At 36.9% G+C, this 22915-nt stretch overlaps 1 protein-coding gene across 36 annotated transcripts in view; it reads left to right on the top strand.

The window, feature by feature from the left end:
- Window positions 1-22915, top strand: part of CEP170 (centrosomal protein 170) — a 129423-nt gene that overhangs the window by 82717 nt on the left and 23791 nt on the right. For 18 of the 36 annotated variants that reach the window (XM_026003388.2, XM_026003396.2, XM_026003391.2 and 15 more), the window contains exons 10-13: window positions 19-312; window positions 11916-12065; window positions 14555-14681; window positions 17485-19317. In XM_026003388.2, the coding sequence (XP_025859173.1) occupies window positions 19-312; window positions 11916-12065; window positions 14555-14681; window positions 17485-19317 (2404 nt within the window). The remainder of the gene's footprint in view (window positions 1-18; window positions 313-11915; window positions 12066-14554; window positions 14682-17484; window positions 19318-22915) is intronic. The other 18 variants (XM_026003397.2, XM_072732850.1, XM_026003398.2 and 15 more) reach the window with 2 other exon arrangements.

The following is a 22915-nucleotide window of genomic DNA, read 5'->3' on the forward strand; positions in this document are numbered from 1 at the left end:
GTTTCTTTGTCTTTACAGACAAGCTCTACGCATCACAGAGGGGGGCATGGTGTTCCACATGGGAAATTGTTAAAACAGAAATCAGAGGAGCCATCGGTGTCAATTCCCTTCCTACAAACTGCATTGTTAAGAAGTTCAGGGAGTCTTGGGCACAGACCAAGCCAGGAGATGGATAAAATGTTAAAAAATCAACCTACTTCTGCCACTTCTGAAAAGGATAATGATGATGACCAAAGTGACAAGGGTACTTATACCATTGAGTTAGAGAATCCCAACAGTGAGGAAGTGGAAGCAAGAAAAATGATTGACAAGGTAAATAATTGAAATTTGGGGATGGTGGACGTTTTCTTTTGGTATATTTGACTGTTGGAAATTATTGGAGGGTCAAGCTTGGTATGTTCTCATGCAATCAGTAGTATTGGAACTTCAGGATTTTGTGAGGGAACTGCAAGACTAAGGATAAAACCAAAGTGCCTTCCGATTTTATTCTGCTTATATTCTGAACTTTTGCCTGAGTTTCTTATGTAAAGTCCTGTACATTTAAGTTCTGTGGACCTTTTAAAGTTGTGTAAATTTAAGATAGAATTTTAAAACTGTGTGCTTTGTGTAACCATCCTCACTCTGCATTTATATAAAAACTACAAGACAAAGCCAGGCTGCTATACCTCTGTTGATATAAACATAAATGTCAGCTGATAATATTAACCACAGGTTTCCTGCCTACTAATAATCATGTTAGAAACAGATGAAAGTGTGTATGTTTTAGTCAGTTTTGTTCTTTGTCCTTATTTTCTTTTCTTTCTGTTCACTGCTGCCTTTGGAGGTAGAAGTGTGTGAAAACAGAATCAGTTTTCTTATTATACTCTGAATTCAGCCACTGAAGTGTATGCTCAGCCATGATGGTTATTTACATTTTAGATTGGTTCCTTGATGTTACTGATTAATACATATAATGATCGTTGTATGGTTTTATTTTTTTTATTTTATTTTTTTAATTTTTATTTATTTATGATAGTCACAGAGAGAGAGAGAGAGAGGCAGAGACACAGGCAGAGGGAGAAGCAGGCTCCATGCACCGGGAGCCCGATACGGGATTCGATCCCGGGTCTCCAGGATCGCGCCCTGGGCCAAAGGCAGGCGCCAAACCGCTGCGCCACCCAGGGATCCCCCGTTGTATGGTTTTAAAAGCAGTTTTTATCAGTTTTGCCCATAGTAATGTAAAATTGACTTTAGAATCAGCTGTTAGAAAACAGCAGCTTAAGTTTGGCTAAACAATAACTTCTTGTTTAAGTTCTTGTTACTCAGAGAGTGAGCATCAGTTTAGGAGCTTATTAGAAATACTGAAAAATCTTAGCCTTCATCTAAATACATTGAATCAGAATCCACTTTAAAAGCGAGATCTCCAGGGTGATTCACATAACCCTAAACATTTGAGGTGCTATAGTTTAGATGATGAGTTTACGGGCCAGGGCATCAGAAAATTAAACAAGATAAACCTTAGGGACCTGGGAAAATTATTAGGACTTCTGTTTGCTTTTAATTTCATAGTTCTTATTTACATTTTGGGATATATTCTATAGTGGATGCAATCTATTATTACATTGGTATACGTATATAATTTGAGGAGCACATGCTCAAAATTCTTTACTGTTGGAGTGTGCACCTTCAAACTTTCAGAGACCCATTAGCCTAGGAAGTAGATGCTGCATGATGAACAGTGTTATAGCAGTTGTTAATAAGAAAAACAAAGCAAGAAAGAAAAGATGAATAAAGTGAGTTTCCTGGTTACATTAAAAGAAGTACAAGGACACAGTGTTAGCACAGAAAATGACTCTTGGTGATTTTGAATTATTTTCATCATTGGGAATTGATAATGATACTTCTTTCAGATTGTCTTAAAGTTCCAAATTTTCCTCTGGTTACTGAGAATAAGAATATTGCTATCTAAAATACTATAAAATACAAAGTAAAAGAATTGGTTTTGAAAAGGAAAATAGAAGTTTTAAAATTTTAGATTAATATTAAATTTATCCTATTATGCCTTTGTTTGGTTTATGGATATTATATTCATAGTGATTGGTGTTTTTTCCATTAGGTTATTTTACAGTGAGGGATTCTTTTGGGATTGAAGAACATGAACACTTGCAGGCAGATCTGGAATTGAGTATAAACTCTAAATGAATTGGATAGGTGCCTTTGCCCTAGAGTAAACTAACCTCTTTAAAACTCTGTTTCTATTTTCTCTAAAATGGGAGAAAGTTCACCAGGTCTTATAAAAAGAATTCAGATGAAATATATAAAATGAGTATCACAATGCCTGTTTTGTAATAAGACGTCTAAAAATTTTAGCTATGTTATGACCATTACTAGAGGTCTCCACGTGTGGATCTCTACACAAGGTACTGATAAATCCTAGGAAGTTCTTTTAGCCTGAAAGAGTCAAATCTAAAACCCAAGGAGAAGTGACAGTGCCAGGGAGCATCCAAAACAGCAGAAAACCAAGAAAGAAGTCACTGTTACACATGAGACTCATAGGAAACTGCTGGATAGAGAGGAGGGTGACCACAAACCCTGGTGCATACCTGCTGTCTATAATTACCACAAGCATCCTTTTTCAGTGGCAAATTATACAGTGCCACTATGGATAGAAAAAATGAAGATTTTAAAGCAGGATTCATTTAAGGGAGTAATGGTAGTGTGTGAATGAGTGGGTAATTCAGAATCATTCCTAGTTTGTATAAACCACAAAACGAAGCTGCCTATAACTATAGGAAGAATTCACTGCATTATCTTGTGGATACAAAGAAAAAGAGCTAAGAGTCACTAGTTGTGGTTATAGCCAGAAGCCAAATTCAGGCTAAAATCAGGCACTGGGAAACAAAAGCAGAGAAGCAGGAGTCAAATGTCTGAAGAAGATGAAGTAACTGTGGCATAGAGAAAACAAAGACCAAGACTAGCCATAATCAAGGCATAAGAAGCACTCTGGGAGGGCAGAAGTAATACAAGTATCATATCCAATTGTTTGGATGATTTAGGGTATATGGACAGAAGTTGGGGCCTTCAGCTGCTATACATCTAAATTTAATTGTTGTTCGGCCCTGAAAATGCCTGTGTGGTCTCTTCCTTTTTCACACCATCATTTGAAAACTGATTTATTTCATTGACTTATTCATTTAACAGCTTTTATTCAACATCAACTGTATGCCAACCTTTTGTGGTAGAAGAGAGAGATTCAAATTGAAAAGACAGAATTGTTCCTCTCAAAACATGAGTCTGTTAGAGGAATGGAAATACACAAGTAAAAACATATGAACTCAAAATACGATGAGTGCTTTGTTAGACATAAGCTATTGGAGGAAGGGTGCCAGTAGTTCCCTAAAGATATTTCTACAGATAGTTTCCTATTTGTTTAGTCACCTCCCCACTCCCCTGGAAGGTATGCACGCATGGACACACACCAGTGTAAACTCCATGACTATGGGAATCTAGTGCCTGGCATTGTATATGTCAATAAATATTGAATTTATTTGCCAACTGAACTCATATTTAAGCAGGTAGAATCAATCCCATAACGAGGGTGGTAAAGTCGGGTTTTCCAAAAATATGGAGCAACCTGTCCCAGATACAGAGCATGGGAATATGAAGGACTTGTTCACAGGACCACAGTTATTTAGAGAGATGAGGTCAGACTAGATATTAAAGGCCTTTGTGTATCAGATAAAGGACCGTAGAGTTTTCAAACTCGGCGGGAAATCCCTGAAAACTTTTAAATAGCGCAGTGACAGCTAATCACTGTCAGAAGCGTAAAGAATGGATTGAAAATTGGAAAGGCCAGAAGCAGTAGAAGCAGAGAAGGCAATTAAAAAGCTGCTGATGTGTCCAGTAGTCAGCTGGATAGAAAGGTATAGAAACATCTGGATCTTAGGTAAGAGATCTGGGCTAACATCATAATTTGGGAAATATTAGAGAGTAGCTAGATGCAAAATAATAGATGAGATTACTTAGGAAGAACGTATAGAGGGAGAGGAGACCAAAAAATGAAGTTCTTAGCAACACGAACATTGGTGGACAAAGAGTGAGCAAAGGGGGCTGAAAAGAATCACACAGAGGAGACAGAAAACTAAGAGAAAATAGCATGTTGGAATCAAAAACAGAATCAAAAGGAAGTGAGTAAGCCACAGTGTCACATGATACAGCCCTGAATGCCTTTTCAGTTTTTCCCCAAAATACATTGTACTCCTGGGCCTAAAGAAGATAATTAGAACAGGTATTTGCATCTTAGGAAAAGTTACATGTGCTTAAAATAGGATCTCTTTAAAAAAAATTATCAAGCTGAAGTACCATCTCTTTGTTTTTTGGTGCTGGTTGTAGTTAAAAGGTACTGAAATGCCCCTTCCCCAGACCCCGAGTTATGGGATTACAGTATTTTGGTTCGTATTTTTGTGCTATGTGTTTGTCAGTAGGTACTCTTATTTTACGTATTGTCCCTAAATTCACTTATAATATTAATACAGATGCTTGTTATTTATGAAGACCTCTTGAGTTTTATGTCTAAGCTTACATGGAGATGTGCTCTAATAAGAAAGTGCTGTTGACTGCCTGGAGTAAAGGTAACTGTCTTAGTAGTCATCATAGCCTCCCCAGCCCCCTCCCTCCTTCGGCTTCCCTGTGGTGCTAGAGAACCCATCATAGTGCCAGCTTCCTCTTCCCACTCCATCAAAACAGACACTGCTGTGAGGGAAGAGGAAGACATTCTTTAGGGCTATTTCCTGTCCTTCCAAGCTAAGGGAGAAAAACTTATACTGAGAATAGAAAGCTAAATACTAAATTAATGAAAAAAAAAAGGTAGAGGGCTTGAGGGCTCTGTCTTTTGAAAAAAGTGCTTTCCATGAATTTCATACCATAGACCAATTCTGCCCTGAGTGTTGATGCCTGTTCATGTGTCCATGGCAACATATATGTCTCCCAAAATGCCTCCTATTAGCATATTCTCTTCTCTCATGGGCCTTGGGTCTACCAGTGCTGTTCTTCAGGCAGCAGGTGGTAGGGAGGAATCCAGAACCAGGAAAACTATAACAACACTGGAAATACAAAATGAAGAAAGTCAGTGCTGATGCCCTGGATCATCTGTCAGCAGTTTGGAATTGGGGATATTCCAAATCTTGAAGCTCACAGCAAGATTTTAGATTAGATCCAAGTTGGAGCCAGGGGACCCCTGATAAACTAGAGTCAAACTCTAGGTGACAGTGCCAGATCGAACACAAAAGGCAGCCTGTCCCAGGTCCACTCAACCACAGAGTCAGATATGTGTGAGAACTGAAGAGCCTGGAGCAGGGGGAGAGGACCTTGTTCATGGGAAGCATTTTGATTTGGACTTAATATTTCCTTCAACTTCTTGCCAGTCCAGAAACCATTTGAGTTAATGGGCCAAAGCAAATAGCAGCTCTTAGCTGGCGAATTCAGAGGCCTTCATGTTTCTTCCTCTTCCACTAATCTTTCTTGCCCTCTCTTCACTAAACAATTTTTTAAAAAAATCTTTAGCAAGAGCATTCACTCTGGGTCCCTCTGATGACTGCTCCTCTCCACTTCTCAGCTCCTCCTCTTAGAACTTCTCAGGTACGGGAAACCCTCTTCTGTGCTCCTTCCCAAAGCTTCACATCCACACCTTCCTTCCTGTCTTTAGTCAGAAGCTTAACATTTATGAGCCCCCCGCTTCCTTCCTGTGTTATTATATGAAATCTTACTTATTTTTCCTCTTATCGGACTTGGCAGTAACCATGCCTTCAGCCCATAAGCTCGTCCTTGCGTTTTTGCATGCATTGCTCCTTCTTCTCCTAGTCCACCTTCAAAGGCTTTCTGTCCTCTCCCTGTCTCAGGTAGCCCTGCTGTTCATCTCTTCTCTTTCCATCACATTACTATGTCTTATTTTCCTTGTAGAACTCCCCTCTAGCTAGTTTCTTTTCTGCCAGTTCTTTCTAGAATGACCTTACTTGTCTTTATCACTTCTGTATTTCTTGTGCTTAGAACAGTGGCTGGCATATGGTAGACACTCAGTCTCTTTTTAAAGAATGAATAAGAAGACTTTGTGATATGCTTTTTCATTTTTATCAGTATGTGTGTATGTGTATAACATGTTATACACACATACTGATAGCTATATATCCGCTAATTTATTAGCTAATTTATTAATTAGATTATAGATTAATTTATAATTTATAGATTGGTCAGATTTATAATTTATAAATTATTTTTAATTAATTTATAGATTGGTCAGATTCCACAATGCCTCCACAAACAGATTTTCCTATATTTTTTATTTGCTGAAACTAGTTTGTATCTTGATTAATTTATATTAATTATAGATTAATTTAATTGTAGATTATTAATTTAATAATTTATAGATTGGTCAGATTCCACCATGCCTCCACAGATTTTCCTATATTTTTTATTTGCTAAAACTAGTTTGTATCTTGATCCTAACATAACTTGTTAAAATGTCTAGTTTAGAACCTTGTATGTGTTAAAAGCTTTACTTTGTAAGTAAAGTATGAAAGCTGCATAAGAGTATAGGTTGTATCAGAAGAGATACATGTATAAGTTTCAGGGGAATTACCTTGACTAGTAGAAGAATGGAGATGCCTTTGAGTTTCTAGCAATACCCAGCTAACAGCTTAGTGCTTAAAAATCTGCTTGGCAAGGAAAAGGTATAATGGTCATTGATGAGCAGCCAGATTTTAGGCATGAAAGGAAGGAATGCATGTCAAGGAAATGAGCCATAAAAAGAGAAATCGGATACTTTAACTGTAGAAACATGAGATTAGACCTGAACATAATTCGAAAATACAAAAGGAGAAGCTAATAGAAAAAGAATGCTAAGCAATGCTGGAAAGGGAAGAGGCATGGATATAATACTCCTAAGGAGTGGGAAGAATCAGGGACCACAGGGTAGATCCAGAGAGAGGGCAAAGATCTGAGCATGGTTTTTCACAGGCAGAAGTAAAAAGGAAGATCAAACTAAATGGTGCCTTTAAAAAAAAAAATGAGGTAAAATTCACAAGACCTTCACCATTTAGCCATTTAAAGTGTATAATTCATTGACTTCCAGTTACATTCACAAGTTGTGAAACCATCAGCACTGTCTAATCCCAGGGCATTTTCTTCACCCCAAAAAGAGATACCCTTTCCTCCAGCTTCTGGCAACCACTAATCTACTTTCCCATGTCTATGGATTTGCTGCTTCTGGGCTTTTCACATAAATCATATAGTATGTGGCCTTTTGTGACTGGCTGCTTTCGCACAGCATGTTTTCAAGGTTCATCCATGATACAGAATGTGTCAGTACTTCATTCCTTTTTATGACTACTGTGTGGATAAACCACTTCTTTCTTACCTTTCTTGTTGATGGACATTTGGGCTCCTTCTGTCTTTTGACTCTTCTGAATAATGTTCCTATGAATATGCATGTACATACCATGATAAATTATTAAATGTCTCCCTTAACCCCATTCTTTATTCTAATAATTTTATCTGAATTTTACATTTAAATGTTGATTATAAATATGTTATAAAAATCCCATTGTTAAACACTTAGGATCACTTATTCTATTGACTTTTAAGGGATTTTTCTTTTTAAAAATGAAGTTAGATTTTTAAATATATATATTTTTTTAATTTTTATTTATTTATGATAGTCACAGAGAGAGAGAGAGAGAGAGAGAGGGGGGCAGAGACACAGGCAGAGGGAGAAGGCAGGCTCCATGCACCGGGAGCCCGATGTGGGATTCGATCCGGGGTCTCCAGGATCGCGCCCTGGGCCAAAGGCCGGCGCCAAACCGCTGCGCCACCCAGGGATCCCGTGTCAAATGATTTTCATAGGCCATGGGAACCTTTGCTATTGATTTGAATTGGTAAAGACCCTGCTCTCTACCCAGGAGAGGTCCTTGCTCATTGAGGAGAGAGTTCTTCTGGTCATCTGAAGTTGAAACTTGAGTGCATATTTACATGGAAAGTTTGATATGATTGATACAGTAAATGCAGTACTGATCTTCAGTTACTAATTCAAAATAAGCCCACAAAAGCTTGATGTTCAACTCACCATTATGTTTCTCATTTCTATGGAAAGATGAAATCTGAATTCAGTTGATTTGGAAATTTTTTTAACTAATAAATTAAGGACTATGGCTGTTGAATTACCATTTTGCTCTACATATATACCTATACTAAATTCATATGCTTAAGTAAGTCTTCTTCCCCTTTCTCCACACCTTCTTACACTGTCCCTACTTTGTCACAATAAGCAAAACTCCTTATCTGATGTCACCAAATAGAACTTGACCTTTCTTTACAAGAATTTAGTAGGTGGGGTATTTACCCCCATGAAAATTGACCCTGTATTCTTTGGTTTGGTATACCCCCCCTCCCCAACTCTCCAGTTTTAGAATTAGAAACTGTGGATGTTACTCAGTCTGAGCTTTTAAATAATAGTGCCAAGGATGATGATACAGTGGTGAAAAAACCAAGGTCAAACTTTTCACATGTACTGCACATACTAGACCTTTATATCTGGAGAATGTTTCATTTTTATAAATTTAAAGCTGAAATCTAAAAATAGAGTCTGGTTCTTAAAAAATGTTTTAATAAGCATCCTTGTATTACACTTCAGCTCTCTGAGAGCAAGGATTAAGTTGTATATATTTTTGAGGCCTCTTTGTTGGCTCACTCAGTAGCCTGAAAAAATAGTAAGTACCATACTTAAGGAACAGGTGGTTAAAATTGTTTAGAGTAGCCACTGAGATACGGATGTGAAATCCCAAAGTAAGAGGCCAGATATCATATGCACACATCCAAAGGAAAAAGAAGACATTGCTGTTCCCTAATTATTGGAGTAGGATGGTGAGGGAAGTGCTGTTTTCCTACCCTAAATCTTGAGGCCACAGGAGGGGTCACAGGTCACCCAAAATAGAGATGCATCTCCTTTGATCAAGGGACCTAGAGGCACAAGCAATCTCCACCCCTAAGATGAATGAATTATCTTTAAGCATCTGCTAGGCACAGAGAGCTCAGACAGTGCAGGTTCAAAAAGAGATTTTCTGTTCCCAACCACTCCTTTTTTTTTTTTTTTTTTTGCTCCCTCCTGGAAGAATTAGAAACTGACTGACAAACTTAGGTCTTTTAGAGAGGAAGCATGAACATTTGGGTATCTGATCTCTCTCCCTTCCTCAGTCTAGACTTTATAGCTTAAAAAAGTCCCTAGCTGAATGAGAACCCAATCTTGTAATATATCAGGTTGGGGGTGTGATTGAGCCCAGGGAAGGGAAGAGAAGTATGGGCCCTGGTTAACATAACACTGCATCTGAAATACCTTTGAGCCATCTGTGAGGGGAGATGCCAGTGAGCAGCTGTCTGTGGTTAAGGGAAGCCTTGGATGTGGATGAAATCACCTAGGGACAAAGCCTACAATGAAAAGATGAGAAAATCTAGCAAACTTGGTCTCAAGTTTTGTCCAGCTATTGGATCATATGTCAAATTACATGTGCTTTATAAAATGTGAAAACTCTAATAGCTTTAAGGTACACAGACACTGTGTAAGATGTTTATTACATCCTCTTTGTTTTCACATGAAAGTTCTTGCAAGTGGATGTTTTTGTAGTGAGACACAAAAAGGATGATAAGGACTTCAAGCTGGGGTAGGCATTACTATCAGTTTTTCAAAACACTAAAAAAAAAAAAAAAAAAAACAAACAGGAACTTTGAAGACTTCTTTCCTCACATAGTGCCTTAGGTCCTATCGCGTGTTTGGAAAACAGATGATGATTTAACTATTCTGACAGGTGTATGCAGAGCTATCTCTGATGCTTTACCAGGAATCTGTAGAAAGTCATCCGAGTGTTCTTTCTGTACAGTTTCAGCCCTATTTCCCCAGAAACATCACTTCTTTGCCTATATTTTGTTATCATTTCAAAATAGTGTCAGAGTGATTTAGAGAGATTTATTATTTTACTTGAAACTGGCAGTGCTTAAATGTTTGAGGCAAAGAAGTTTTGGAATGACATAGAAGTAAATGTCACCAAATTTGAAAATCACCTGAGATTGTTTGTAAATTAACTTGCCAGATACCATGTGCAAGTACTTATGTGTGAGTGGTTTTATCTTTTACTTACAAACTGGAGTTGATTTTTCCCCAATAATTATAAAAATAAGGAAATAAATTCTAGTAAATTTGGAGGTCAGTAACTTGAGTTACAAATAATTTTAAGTTTTTATTTTAAGACAGTCACAAGTAGCTCTAATTTGCCTTCTTTACAAGTGGGACTAGAGGCAGAATGCATGGAATGGTATATATACACAGCATTTTTTACTGTTATTGTTAAACTTACCAATTCTGATGGTTAACAAAATGAAACAGGTTTATTTTTCCCCTTCTGTGCATAATTGGTATTATTAAAATCCATATTTGATTTAAAATTAGCAAGCTACAATTTACTTTGAAAGCAAAGATATTCAAATATTGAATGGTTCACTAGATATTAAATCACAGTTCTTGAAAGCAATGGTTATATTTGAATTAATATTAAGTAAGAAGGCCATCTAGTGGTAAAATTTCCAAGTTTTAGTGAATTTGAAAATCTGATGTCTTCTTTACCAAATGTGAGCTTCAGAATTGTATCAGGTGTATTGTATGATTATTAAAAAGTCTTTCTAGAAAATAGTTTAACCTAAGTTATTTGTCCCTTTTTATAGCAAAGAAGGCCCTTCCGTTATATGTTTGTTTGTTTGTTTTATATTTTTTTAGAAACTTTTTTTTTTAAGATTTTATTTATTTACTCATGAGAGACACACACACACAGAGAGAGAGAGAGAGAGAGAGAGAGAGAGAGAGACAGGCAGAGGGAGAAGAGAGGCTCCATGCAGGGAGCCCAATGTGGGACTCCATCCTGGGTCTCCAGGATCACGCCTTTGACTGAAGGCGGCGCCAAACCACTGAACCACCCAGGCTGCCCCATTTCATTATATTCTAAAAATCCTTTCTACAAAACACTCATTCAAACATGTAATATTTTTCTTGAATGTAATCATTGGAGCCACCAATAAAATCTATAAATAATAAGCACTGGGAACAAAGAAACTTAAATAGTAAAGTGGAATGTTAAAGTTTATGTAGTTATAACCTTCCTCCAGCCTGTTAGATGCCAGGAAATGAGCAAGACTCAGATCCTGCCCTTGATTGAGCACATGGTTTTTGGTCCTTGTATTTAAATAACAGGTGTTGACCATAGTCAGCCTGCTTGTTGTAAATGCTCATCTGTGGGGGGAGACTCAGGATCTGCATTTCAGAGGCCTTTCAATTAATTTTTAGGCAAATAAAGTGTGAAGATCATGCTGTACTCTATACAGAGATCATACAATAAAATCTGTTTTTTTGGGACCTTAGAAAATTTCAAGTATAATTTTAATTCATGTATGTAAATGTTACACATTTATTAGAGAAGGAGCCAGTAAAATTAGCCGTATGTTTATAGTTCTGCAACATGCTTCTCAAAAATAATAGAGCAAAGGGAGAAGCTGAAAACAAGCTGAAGTGCTATTCTTCCCTAACTCTGCATTATTATAATATTTAACATCTTTTCACAAATCAAAGAGTAATATTCTGGATATTTCTTATTTATTATCAAATAGTACTTGGCTAAATATTAAATAAGATAGCTATATTTACAATATAGTAAGTTGCCAGGGCCCAATTTTTCTTTCCAGTGGTCACTGCATTTGGATGTAATTCTGTCCTGAAACACATTGCCCTCACTATTGAATTACCCATCAAAATTAATTTAGAATATTTTTATTTGCCTCTGAAGTTACTGATAATATATTAATCTGGTGCTCAGACTTTTCATTTATAAAATAATTTCTCCTCCTAGGTATTTGGAGTAGATGACAATCAGGATTATAATAGGCCTATTATCAATGAAAAGCATAAAGATCTGATAAAAGATTGGGCTCTCAGTTCTGCTGCAATAGTAATGGAAGAAAGAAAGCCACTGAGTACACCTGGATTTCACAACTCAGAGGTATACATCCCTTCCTCATATGTAACTTTTACACATAAAATGTAAATTTGTAATTTATTATATTGATATATCCTCTTGAGAGTTCTTCTAAAAACTAAATCCATACAAATTTATTTCTAATAAAAACCTAAAGCAATTTTGTAGTAATTATTTCAGGTTTTGTTATGTTCTTTTAAATTGTTATGTTCAGTGAGGGGAAAATGTGAATTTCAGAAAGCAGTTTGATGAGCTATATGCTCACTCTCTGATTGGCATTATGAGATGAAACAAAAAATATACACTGCTTATACTATTTAGCATGAACAGGTCGTCTGTCATGCCAGGAAGCGTTTGCCAGGTAGAGCCAGACAGATAAAATTTACATACCTAAGTAAGTGCAGGTACAGAGCAGCCCTGGATGTGATTTGGATAACCTAAAGTTAATCAAGGATGGCTTGGCTCAAAAGTTAGGTGGTCAGCCTGGTACCGTAGAGCCTGGAAGACCTGAATGCGAATCCCGGAGCGGCTGCATCTGTGTTGGGCACTTCCCCTTTAGCTGTAGTGTTCTCCTCTTTACAAAGCGAATTGTTGACAAAGCCTATTTACAGGGAGTTCAGTGATGTATATGAAGCACTCAGCATAGTAATTGCCCAAGATTTATGCCCTTAACAAGTGGTTATTCCCTTATTGGAAATAATATTAGAATGTCATCTCACATTTCTTGTGCCCTTCTACGAATAAGGAAACTGAAATATGTAGAAATTAAGTTGATGAAGGTCATAAAACCGAGTACCTTAGGGAGCCAGAATTTGAACTGTAGTAAGCAGCCATGTTTTTTTGATTCCTTCTCTTACTATGCCATGCTCCCTCTCAAGAAATGAGCTAATTTAAAATACACAAATGGTAAATAGATATACAAATGGTAAATAAAATCTTAAAATATAAATAAAACAATTTCAAATAAAATGTTATATTTGTATGAAATGTAAAATATTTCAATAGACAGGTAAATCCACCTTTTTAAAAATTTGTTGAAATTATTGTTACAGTATTCTAATTGGTCCAGTAATGATTCTGACAAACATGAACTTTAAAAGACTCCCTCTTCCCTTCTTTATCCCCTCTACCCCTGCCAAGTGGATTCTATATGTAGCCCCAATATGCACCTGCCTTTGAAGGAATCACCTAAACAGGCCATGAGAACCTCTTTACAGAATAGTTCTACTACCAGTGAAGGTGTGAGTAGCTCTGGGACTTCCTTCATGCTGAGAACTTTGGGCAGTTATTAGCACAGAATCTTGAAAGGGAATTAAAGGATTCAGCAGGCTTTGGAATCCTTAATCTTCATTGTATGTATGTCACTATGTATACTTACTATTTTAATCTATTCTTAAAACCATATATATAGTCTGTATGGAATATGTACCTCATCAGTTTTTAGCATATCATCCTTAATACAGTAAATATGATACTTAAGATATTGTTTTGAATAATTCATAATACAATTTTGGTTAATAGCCTTCCATTCCGTAGTTGTCATTACAGTCTCAAAATTAAGCTTTGACTTAGATTTTTTGTGAAGGAACATATTTTTTTCTGTATTCCCTAGATCTTCCATATTAAATGCCTAGATTGTCCTGATGTTAAAAATTATCAGTATATGTCCATAAATCTGTGGAACCATATCATGAATCAAATTGTTTCACACTTGACTATAAAGATTCAAAGAGCACTCGCCTTAAGGCCAGATCTATACGTGCACAAGTCTAGATTCAGACTAGTTATCGAAAAATTCTTTTTTTTTTTTAAGATTTATTTATTTATGATAGACATAGAGAGGCAGAGACACAGGAGGAGGGGGAAGCGGGCGCCATGCCGGGAGCCCAATGTGGGACTCGATCCCGGGACTCCAGGATCGCGCCCTGGGCCAAAGGCAGGCACTAAACCACTGAGCCACCCAGGGATCCCCAGTTATCGAAAAATTCTTAAGGGTTAAGTGATTTCTAGCTGTTTCTGGAAACAGCAAAATGTTCTAAAAAGAGGTCTGAAGCTTTGGGTTTGTTTTTGAAATCCCGAAAGACATGATCTGGAACGTTTAGTACTCCTTGAGACTCTGGAACCAGTCTGATTCCTAGAAGCATCTAGAGGGCCAGAGAACCACTAGACTCCTGTTCCATAGAATGAAGTAGAATCAACTCCACTGTCTTAGCCATAAGGCTGTGATAATTCACCCACGTTTGTTCAGCCACAGTAAATTTTAAGCTCTAAGTGTTTATTTTAGTGCCATCATTAGTATTTCATAAGTAGAGAAAATTATGCTACACTTAAAGTAATAATACGATACAGTTAAAAGGAGTACCTAGAGAATCTTCATTCTATATATAAAGAAATTTAATAAATGATAATATGGCAATGTGAGGTTTAAACATGGCTTTGTATGATAAGATAATGTGACTCTATAGAACTCTGACTAAATAGACTGATTTCTTTCCTTTATCTTTCTCCTTTAGGAAGGTGCATCTTCATCTGGAAACAAACGCTGGGTTTCACAGTGGGCTAGTTTGGCTGCAAATCATACAAGGCATGATCAAGAAGAAAGAATAATGGAATTGTCTGTACCTGTTCCTTTAGAGAATGGTATTTCCCCCCCCCCCTTTTCTTTTTTGTGACTCCTACATCAGTTTTTTTAAAAACAAACTAAATCTGTATAGTGAGAAGTAAACTAAACCTAAATAAACATAATCACATATTCTCATGTTTATACTACATATATGATTTTATTTGCACTAATGCAGATACCATTAAAATATAACTAACTGAAGAGCTAATATGTAGGTGAAAAACACGTACATGTATACAAATTTATATATATGGTAAAAATATAAAAATGGAAATTTTATTATTTTTTTAAGATTTTATTTATTCATAGACACACACACACACAGAGGCAGAGACACAGGCAGAGGGAGAAGCAGGCTCCATGCAGGGAGCCTGACGTGGGACTCGATCCCAGGTCTCCAGGATCACACCCCGAGCTACAGGCAGCGCTAAACTGCTGCGCCACTGGGGCTGCCCTGGAAATTTTAAAGTAAGATAATTTTAAAGTAAAACAACAGTTCCAAATTACAATATTCATTAATATCATAAATACAACAAGTATTTTAATGCTACTTTGTGCATTTAAGTAAATGTACAATTCAATAAAATTCAATATTTAATACAATTCAATAAAATTCAATAAAAAAGAATACTTAATTTACTTAATATCTTTTGCAAGGCTATGTAATAGACTTTTATTGCCTTCTAATAATAATTCTGTGAATTGAAATAAAAGTTTTCTTTAAAAAATGAAATTTTATGCCTCTAATGATTTTATTAGGTTGAATTAATTAGATTCTTAATTAGAAATAAAACCCTCAAGAAGAATTTGCATGTGGCTTTTTATCTATATTCTTATATCACTGATTTACAATAGAAACTAGAAGTAATCAATAGTATTACCAAAAGCTTCTCGAGAAGACTGAGTGATTTGTGCAGATTGATTGACACAAACTGGTCACTGTTTGGGGAACAAGGAACCCAAACAGAGGGGTCAGAGGGTCAGAGGTAAGTTTACCAAAGAATGCATTGTGAAATTAGTCAGTTTAGCTGAAGAAAGCAAAATTCTACCCGTTATAAAATATAACAAACAAACAAAACAAAAAAACAAAAACAAAAATATAACAAGCTGACCCATTATCTTGTTTCAAAATGTTTCATCATCTTCTAAATTAATTTATTTAGATAAGCTGATAAATGCACTCCAATACTAAAATATTCTTGTTAAACATTCATCGCATGTGCCTTAGAAGCAGGACAATTTGAGAAATGCTAGAAAAATACAAAAAGATAAAATAGCCAGTACAATTTAGGTACTTATAGTAGCACTATAGAGATGAGACATAATACAGTAATGTCCTGACTAATTGCTAAAGTTGAATCAGGAAGTTTAGTAGCTGTTTTCCTGCATCATAACTATTATATTGCTGTGAAATTTAAATGTTCAACTTTCTGAATTATAAAGGGAGAAAAGACCCACAGAAGTTAGTTAGGTCTTGGTGTCTTGCCTCCACTTACCCTCAAAAATGAGAATACTTTATTTTTTGTTTTATTTTTTTTTTAATATTTTTTTTAATTTTTTTTTATTTATTTATGATAGTCACAGAGAGAGAGAGAGGCATAGACACAGGCGGAGGGAGAAGCAGGCTCCATGCACCGGGAGCCCGATGTGGGATTTGATCCCGGGTCTCCAGGATCGTGCCCCGGGCCAAAGGCAGGCACCAAACCGCTGCGCCACCCAGGGATCCCTGAGAATACTGTATATGTTAATTTTTATTTCCCTAAACAGACGTCCCTTTTCTCAGAAATATATTCCAAGTATAGTAGTCAGCAAAATGCTCAGGTATTCTCAAATCCTCTCACATAGAAATATCAAAGTGTATATATTCTCACTGTTTTCTATGTAACTGTGAAAAGAAAGAGTGATCATGTGTTTCTATATGAGGTGTTAATATACCAGAACACCATAATTTTAAAATCCCTCAGTTTATAAAAGTACAACAAGTTCTGTTACTTTGTTTCACGCTTAAAATTTTTCAAAATCTTGGGGTACCTGGGAGGCTCAGTTGACGAAGCATCTGACTCTTAATTCAGCCCAAGGTCATGGTCTCAGGGTCTTAGGATCAGATGCTCCACAGTAGGCTCTGCGCTAAGGAGGGAGTCTGCTTGTTCCTCTGCTCCTACCCCTCTTCCGAGCTATCTAATAAATAAAATCTTTAAAAACAATCCTTTTAACAGAGTTAATTTTTTTTTTTTTAGAAAACCTTCTAAAGTCTTACATTTTCTGTTTTACTTAGGAAATCCAAACTTGTCATTCTTTCAGATAGATTACAATGCTCATTAAAAAACAATGTGGAACTTGAACTCATGACTCTGAGATCAAGAGTCAGATGCTTAACCCACTGAGTGACCTAGATGCCCCTAGATATATTCTTCTTCTATACTATGTGATTGAAAGTGTTTATTAGGCATTCTCTGTGCAATTCTACAAAACATTTTCTTGAGCAACATTTCATGGACCTTATAAAAACAAGAATGAACACAGTGACCTTCTCTGCCATAAAGTATATTGAAAGAGAAAGAGCAACAAATGACCCTAATTTTCATGTCATAAAACTGCCTTTTTTGACTACCCCTGTTAGTAATCTGCCTGTTTGTATATCGTGGCATTGTACTTGCTCTTGAAATGGCTCTATCACAATGCTGGCATGTTTATTCAGAGTTTTCTTGTACACTAAGCCATTTCTTAGCTTCCACTGCAAAATCTAATGTAATATGATATTCTTTTTATTTGTACTTTTTTGCTCTAATACATTTCTTTTTTTGTGGTTTTATTGTATAGATACAGATATCAGCGAGTCTGGCATTTCAGTACGAAGTACTGGCTCGGCAACTTCCCTGGCTAGTCAGGGAGAGAGAAGGAGACGCACCCTTCCCCAGCTTCCAAATGAAGAAAAATCTCTTGAGAGCTCCAGAGCCAAGGTTATAACACAGAGGTCAGAGATCGGAGAAAAACAAGACACAGAACTTCAGGAGAAAGAAGCTCCTACACAGGCATATCAGAAGGATAAACAAGATGCTGACCGACCCCTGAGTAAGATGAGCAGGGCAGTGAACGGCGAAGCTGTTAGGCCTGGCGGAGATAATAAAACCCTTCTTCACTTGGGCAGCTCTTCTGGAAAGGACAAAAGTGATACTGATAAGGAAGCTTCTGTGGTAAAGCAGACATTGGCCAAAATTCAACAACAGGAACAAAAGGAACAGGCACAGTGGACACCTAGCAAGTTGTCTGCTTCCAAAAATGTTTCAGGTCAGATAGATAGGTGCCGGGAGGAATCTTTTAAACAAGAGTCACAACCTCAAGAAAAAGTTTCAGGACACTCTACCAGCAAAGGAGAAAGGGTGACACAAAATGAGGGCAAGCGAAGAAAAGCTGAGGATGTTCTCAAAGGTCAGAGTTCAAAAGGCGGAGACAAGAAGGAATCCTCAAAGTCCTTAGTGCGACAAGGAAGCTTCACCATAGAGAAACCTAGTCCCAACATACCCATAGAACTTATTCCCCATATAAACAAGCAGACTTCATCCACACCCCCTTCTCTGGCATTGACAGCTGCCAGTAGGATACGAGAAAGAAGTGACTCTATGGATACTGATTCCAGTATGGACACAACTCTTATTCTGAAAGACACAGAAGCAGTGATGGCTTTTCTGGAAGCCAAACTGCGTGAAGATAATAAAACTGATGAAGGCCCAGATACTCCCAGTTATAATAGAGACAACTCTATCTCACCAGAATCTGATGTGGACACAGCTAGTACAATCAGTCTGGTCACAGGAGAGACTGAAAGAAAGTCAACCCAAAAGCGAAAGAGTTTCACAAGTCTCTATAAAGATAGATGTTCCACAGGTTCTCCTTCCAAAGATGCTACAAAATCATCATCTTCAGGTGCTAGGGAGAAAATTGAGAAGAAAACAAAAAGTCGTTCGTCAGATGTAGGCTCAAGAGCGGATGGCCGTAAATTTGTACAGTCCAGTGGAAGAATGAGACAACCTTCAGTAGATTTGACAGATGATGACCAAACCTCTAGTGTACCTCATTCTGCTATCTCTGATATTATGTCATCTGATCAGGAAACTTATTCTTGTAAATCTCATGCCAGGACTCCACTTACCTCAACTGATGAGCACGCACATTCCAAACTGGAAGGAAGTAAAGTAACTAAATCTAAGACTTCTCCTGTAGCACCTGGATCATCCAGTAAATCAACCACTCTTCCAAGGCCGCGACCTACCAGGACTTCCCTCTTGCGCAGAGCACGACTTGGCGAAGTGTCCGACAGTGAACTGGCTGATGCTGACAAAGCATCCGTTGCTTCTGAAGTGTCCACAACCAGTTCCACGTCAAAGCCCCCCACAGGAAGGCGTAACATCTCTAGGATTGATTTATTGGCTCAGCCTCGTCGAACAAGGCTTGGCTCATTATCAGCTCGCAGTGACTCTGAGGCAACGATCTCTAGAAGTAGTGCCTCTTCGAGGACTGCAGAAGCCATCATTAGAAGTGGAGCCAGATTAGTACCTTCAGATAAATTTTCTCCTAGAATTAGAGCTAACAGTATCTCTCGACTATCAGACTCCAAGGTCAAAAGTATGACCTCAGCACATGGCTCTCCTTCAGGTAATTTGGATCCAGACTTTTTATAATATTAGCATATTTATTTCATGTTTTGGGACTCCCTTTTTAAAAAGAATTAGATGTCTAGTGTTACTTCTAAAAATATTCAACAGAAAGGTTATGCTGTAAGCGGATATTTTCTATAAAATTATTTTAGCTCATTAGTAAATGGAAGATTCAGAAGTTACACACACTTCCAATTAATACCCTGGGACAAAATAGTGACTTCAAAATTAGTATCTGTTTAGGAATTTTAATTGTCTGGTTGACGAGATATCTGCATTCATGTGTCGAATTAGAGGAGGAATAGTATCTGGTTTAAATAATAGGAATTAACAGGAATAGGGATTCTTAAATATCCTCACATACTTCAAAGCCCTTTGCAGAAGCCCTTTATCTGAAGAAAAGTAGTATGCTTAGCAGAGCTAAGTGAAATAATTGCTGTTTTATCCTTGCTTTCCCATTTATGTAGAAATGTCTTATATTTTTTGAAGTTAAATCTGTTTATAGTTAGGACAGGTGAAAACTAATCCTTAATTTATTTCAGTGGAAGAAGATGGATTCATGAGATAATCCCTAAGTATATATGGGTCAAACTGGGCTACAGAAACCTGATTACGAGCACTATCTCATAAAACACTGTTCTGTCACTTAACTATAGAAATTAGCTGTCAATGAATATAATCATTCCAAAAGCTATTTCCTTCCCATGCAAATTGAACGGCCTCTGGGATACTTGTCTGTTGGTGTACTTCATATTCACAGCTGTAGCCCAGGAGAGTACGAGTGTGTGACCATAGTACTAACACAGATGCTTGTGTGTACCCTGTACTCATGGACTCTTACTTCATAATCAGCCTCACCCCTGGGTGGGGCTACAAGGGCCAGTGAGGGGAAGCCAGCTGGTCAAAGACTTAGAGATCTCTTATTAGCAAGCATCCAAGTGAGCCTAAGTCTTGAGGGAAGAGTGAGGGAAGGTTGGTATACAATCCTGTGTTCTGACTTTTATGTCTACCACGGTGGAGTCCTCAAGACTCAAAACTAACAGTGCTCCTCATGTTCTGTTTTCACTTTTAATTCCTCCTCTCTTGTCTTCACTGCTATTCCCTCCCCTGCACTCACAGCTCCCTCTCTCCTGGTCAGATCTGTGGTGGGAGTGCAAGTAGGTGGGAAATAGGGATTACGTAATCAGGACTCCAGAAGAATAGCTGATTTTCCTTCATGCCCCATCGTCCCTGCTTCTGCACTGGGAGCTCTTGTTGCTGGTTCATGCAGTTATTGCAAGCATTTTAAAACTGACTGCTGTCTGTCGGTTTGTGTTTACCCAGTATTGGTGTTCTTCTGTTCCTTATGGCTCTACCTCTTCAATTCACATTTCCTTTGTGCTGCATTCTATGGTGTGTACTGTGATAGAATTTCTTCTCTCACATGGCTTGTTTGATCACCTCATCTCTATTTCAGTACATAGAAATGTTCCAGTTTTCTCCTGTCTCACTGTAAGCTGTAATGCAAGCCATATGTCACCAAGTAGCATGGAACAGTTCCTTCTATACTGGTTCTCTGGTCTGTGACACATGAGTGATCTGTTTAACATGAAGGGCTTCTGTGAGGTGCAAGCCAAAGAGGACTACTTAAGCAAATCTAAGAAACTGCTATAAGATGCTATGTCTTCAAAGATAAATTTTGTTTTCTCCTTTGAATACAGAACTTGATAAACATGCAGTTTTCTATATCCAAAAAGTACCTTCAGTTGCTTAACGATATTCCCTAGTACCCTTTGGGCCTTCTTCATACTTAATAGTAGTATATTAAATAACCATAGAATTTAAAAACTGGAAGGATTATTCAGTTTATGTAACTTAGGCCAAGAGATGCAACAACCTGCCCTGCCCTGGTCACATAGCAGAGGCAGGGACAGGATGAGACCTTTTCATTCCCAGCCTCTTGCTGCTTCTACCACATCCTGTCTGGCTCTCAGAAATACTCTGCTTACAAGCTTCTGGGCAATGCCTGGAATTTATTGGATTATTTCCAGAAGTATATACAAGGCCAACATACAATATATTTGGTATGTTGTCCACTATAACCTATGTAATTCTGATGTGTTACTAAATTCATGAAGCCACATTGTGATCCAGGATTGTATGTTTGGATTCTCTCAAGATGCCTGTTTATAGTATTCTATCCTATTACAAGGACAATGGCTAGCATCTCATAGTTAGTGGTCACACACTAACATAGTTATATGGGTAGGCAATAAAAAAAAAACAAGAAAAGCAGACACTTGATCTAGTTGCTAAATGGGTTGTCTTTATGTTACGGCATTTCTACTTAAGACAATTACAATATCTTGACTGGAAAAGAAAATAAAAATTCTTAGATTTTGAAATATGATTTAAGAGAATGTAAAATCATACTGGTCAGTGTTGTTGTACAAACTGTAAACTTAAAGGACTTAGAGGTCTCTGAACCTAGAGCCTTGATATGTCCAGATTGGCATATGTGAAAATAATTCTGTAATGTTTCAGATTTCATAATTTAGGCCATGTCTAAAAAAAGTTTTCCAAAGAAATGTATATGATAAAAATAGAAGAATGGAAATCTCTGGCTTAGAAACATTAAAAGTTCTTTGATGCTTCTTTAATTCTGTAGTAATTTGCTTTTAGGAAAGTCTAGTCTCCACTACCCACCCCATTCCTTCAGTAATCCTTTAATATCAAGTTATGTTAAAATATCCAGATTTATTTTGATAAGATATATCTAAAACTAAGTGTGCAAGGTTTTCAAAGTAAAGCAGTTGGTTTTCATTAGGTACACATCCTTAGATTTTTTGCTTTCTTATTTTTATTCCAAACCTCAAATTTTATAGATGGTAGGAATTAGATGTTGGGCACGCATGGCTTCAGTTATTTCTTCCTCAAGGTCAAAGACCAATACAGAACATTGTCAGGGATCTTTTTCCCCAAATGATCTTAATTGCTACATGCTTATAAATATACCCGTAAAGTATGTTTGTGGTTCATTTCCCACAAAAATATTCTGATATAAAGTGTGAAAATGCAGTGTTTGTTTCCTGAAATGTATTTGTTACATCTATAGATGTGGATGTGTTTTAAGGCCAACAAAGTTTTAGTTAGCAATGAAAGAAATCAGAGCATTCACAAATAAATAATCCTGATAATTATTTCTTCATATTTAAATTCTCAATAGTATGTTTTCATAGTGAATATAGTAGTTTATTACTTCCATAAGAGGGAGTGTTGCATAATTTTGTAACTAAGCATTATATTAATGTAACTAAAATAATTTTCAGGTTAGCTACAAAATTAATTAAGCTGATCTTAGAACTTTGATTTTATTATATGTGCTATCTAGTATCTCACTAACCAAGGAAGCCTCCCTAGGACCTGGCATTGCAAATACTTTTGTTATAATATTCAATTTAATGATTTATCTGAAATGCCTTCCTGGTACCAATAATATATCAAATAGGCCTAATGCTGCATTTTAACTCTATACAGGATTTTACTTAGACAATAAAATCCAAGAGGAAGAAGTAAAATTCTTCACAGGTAGAAATCACAGAAACTATCATTCTATG

This window comes from Vulpes vulpes, chromosome 13 (genome assembly GCF_048418805.1).
Source record: "Vulpes vulpes isolate BD-2025 chromosome 13, VulVul3, whole genome shotgun sequence".
NCBI classification, from domain to species: domain Eukaryota; kingdom Metazoa; phylum Chordata; class Mammalia; order Carnivora; family Canidae; genus Vulpes; species Vulpes vulpes.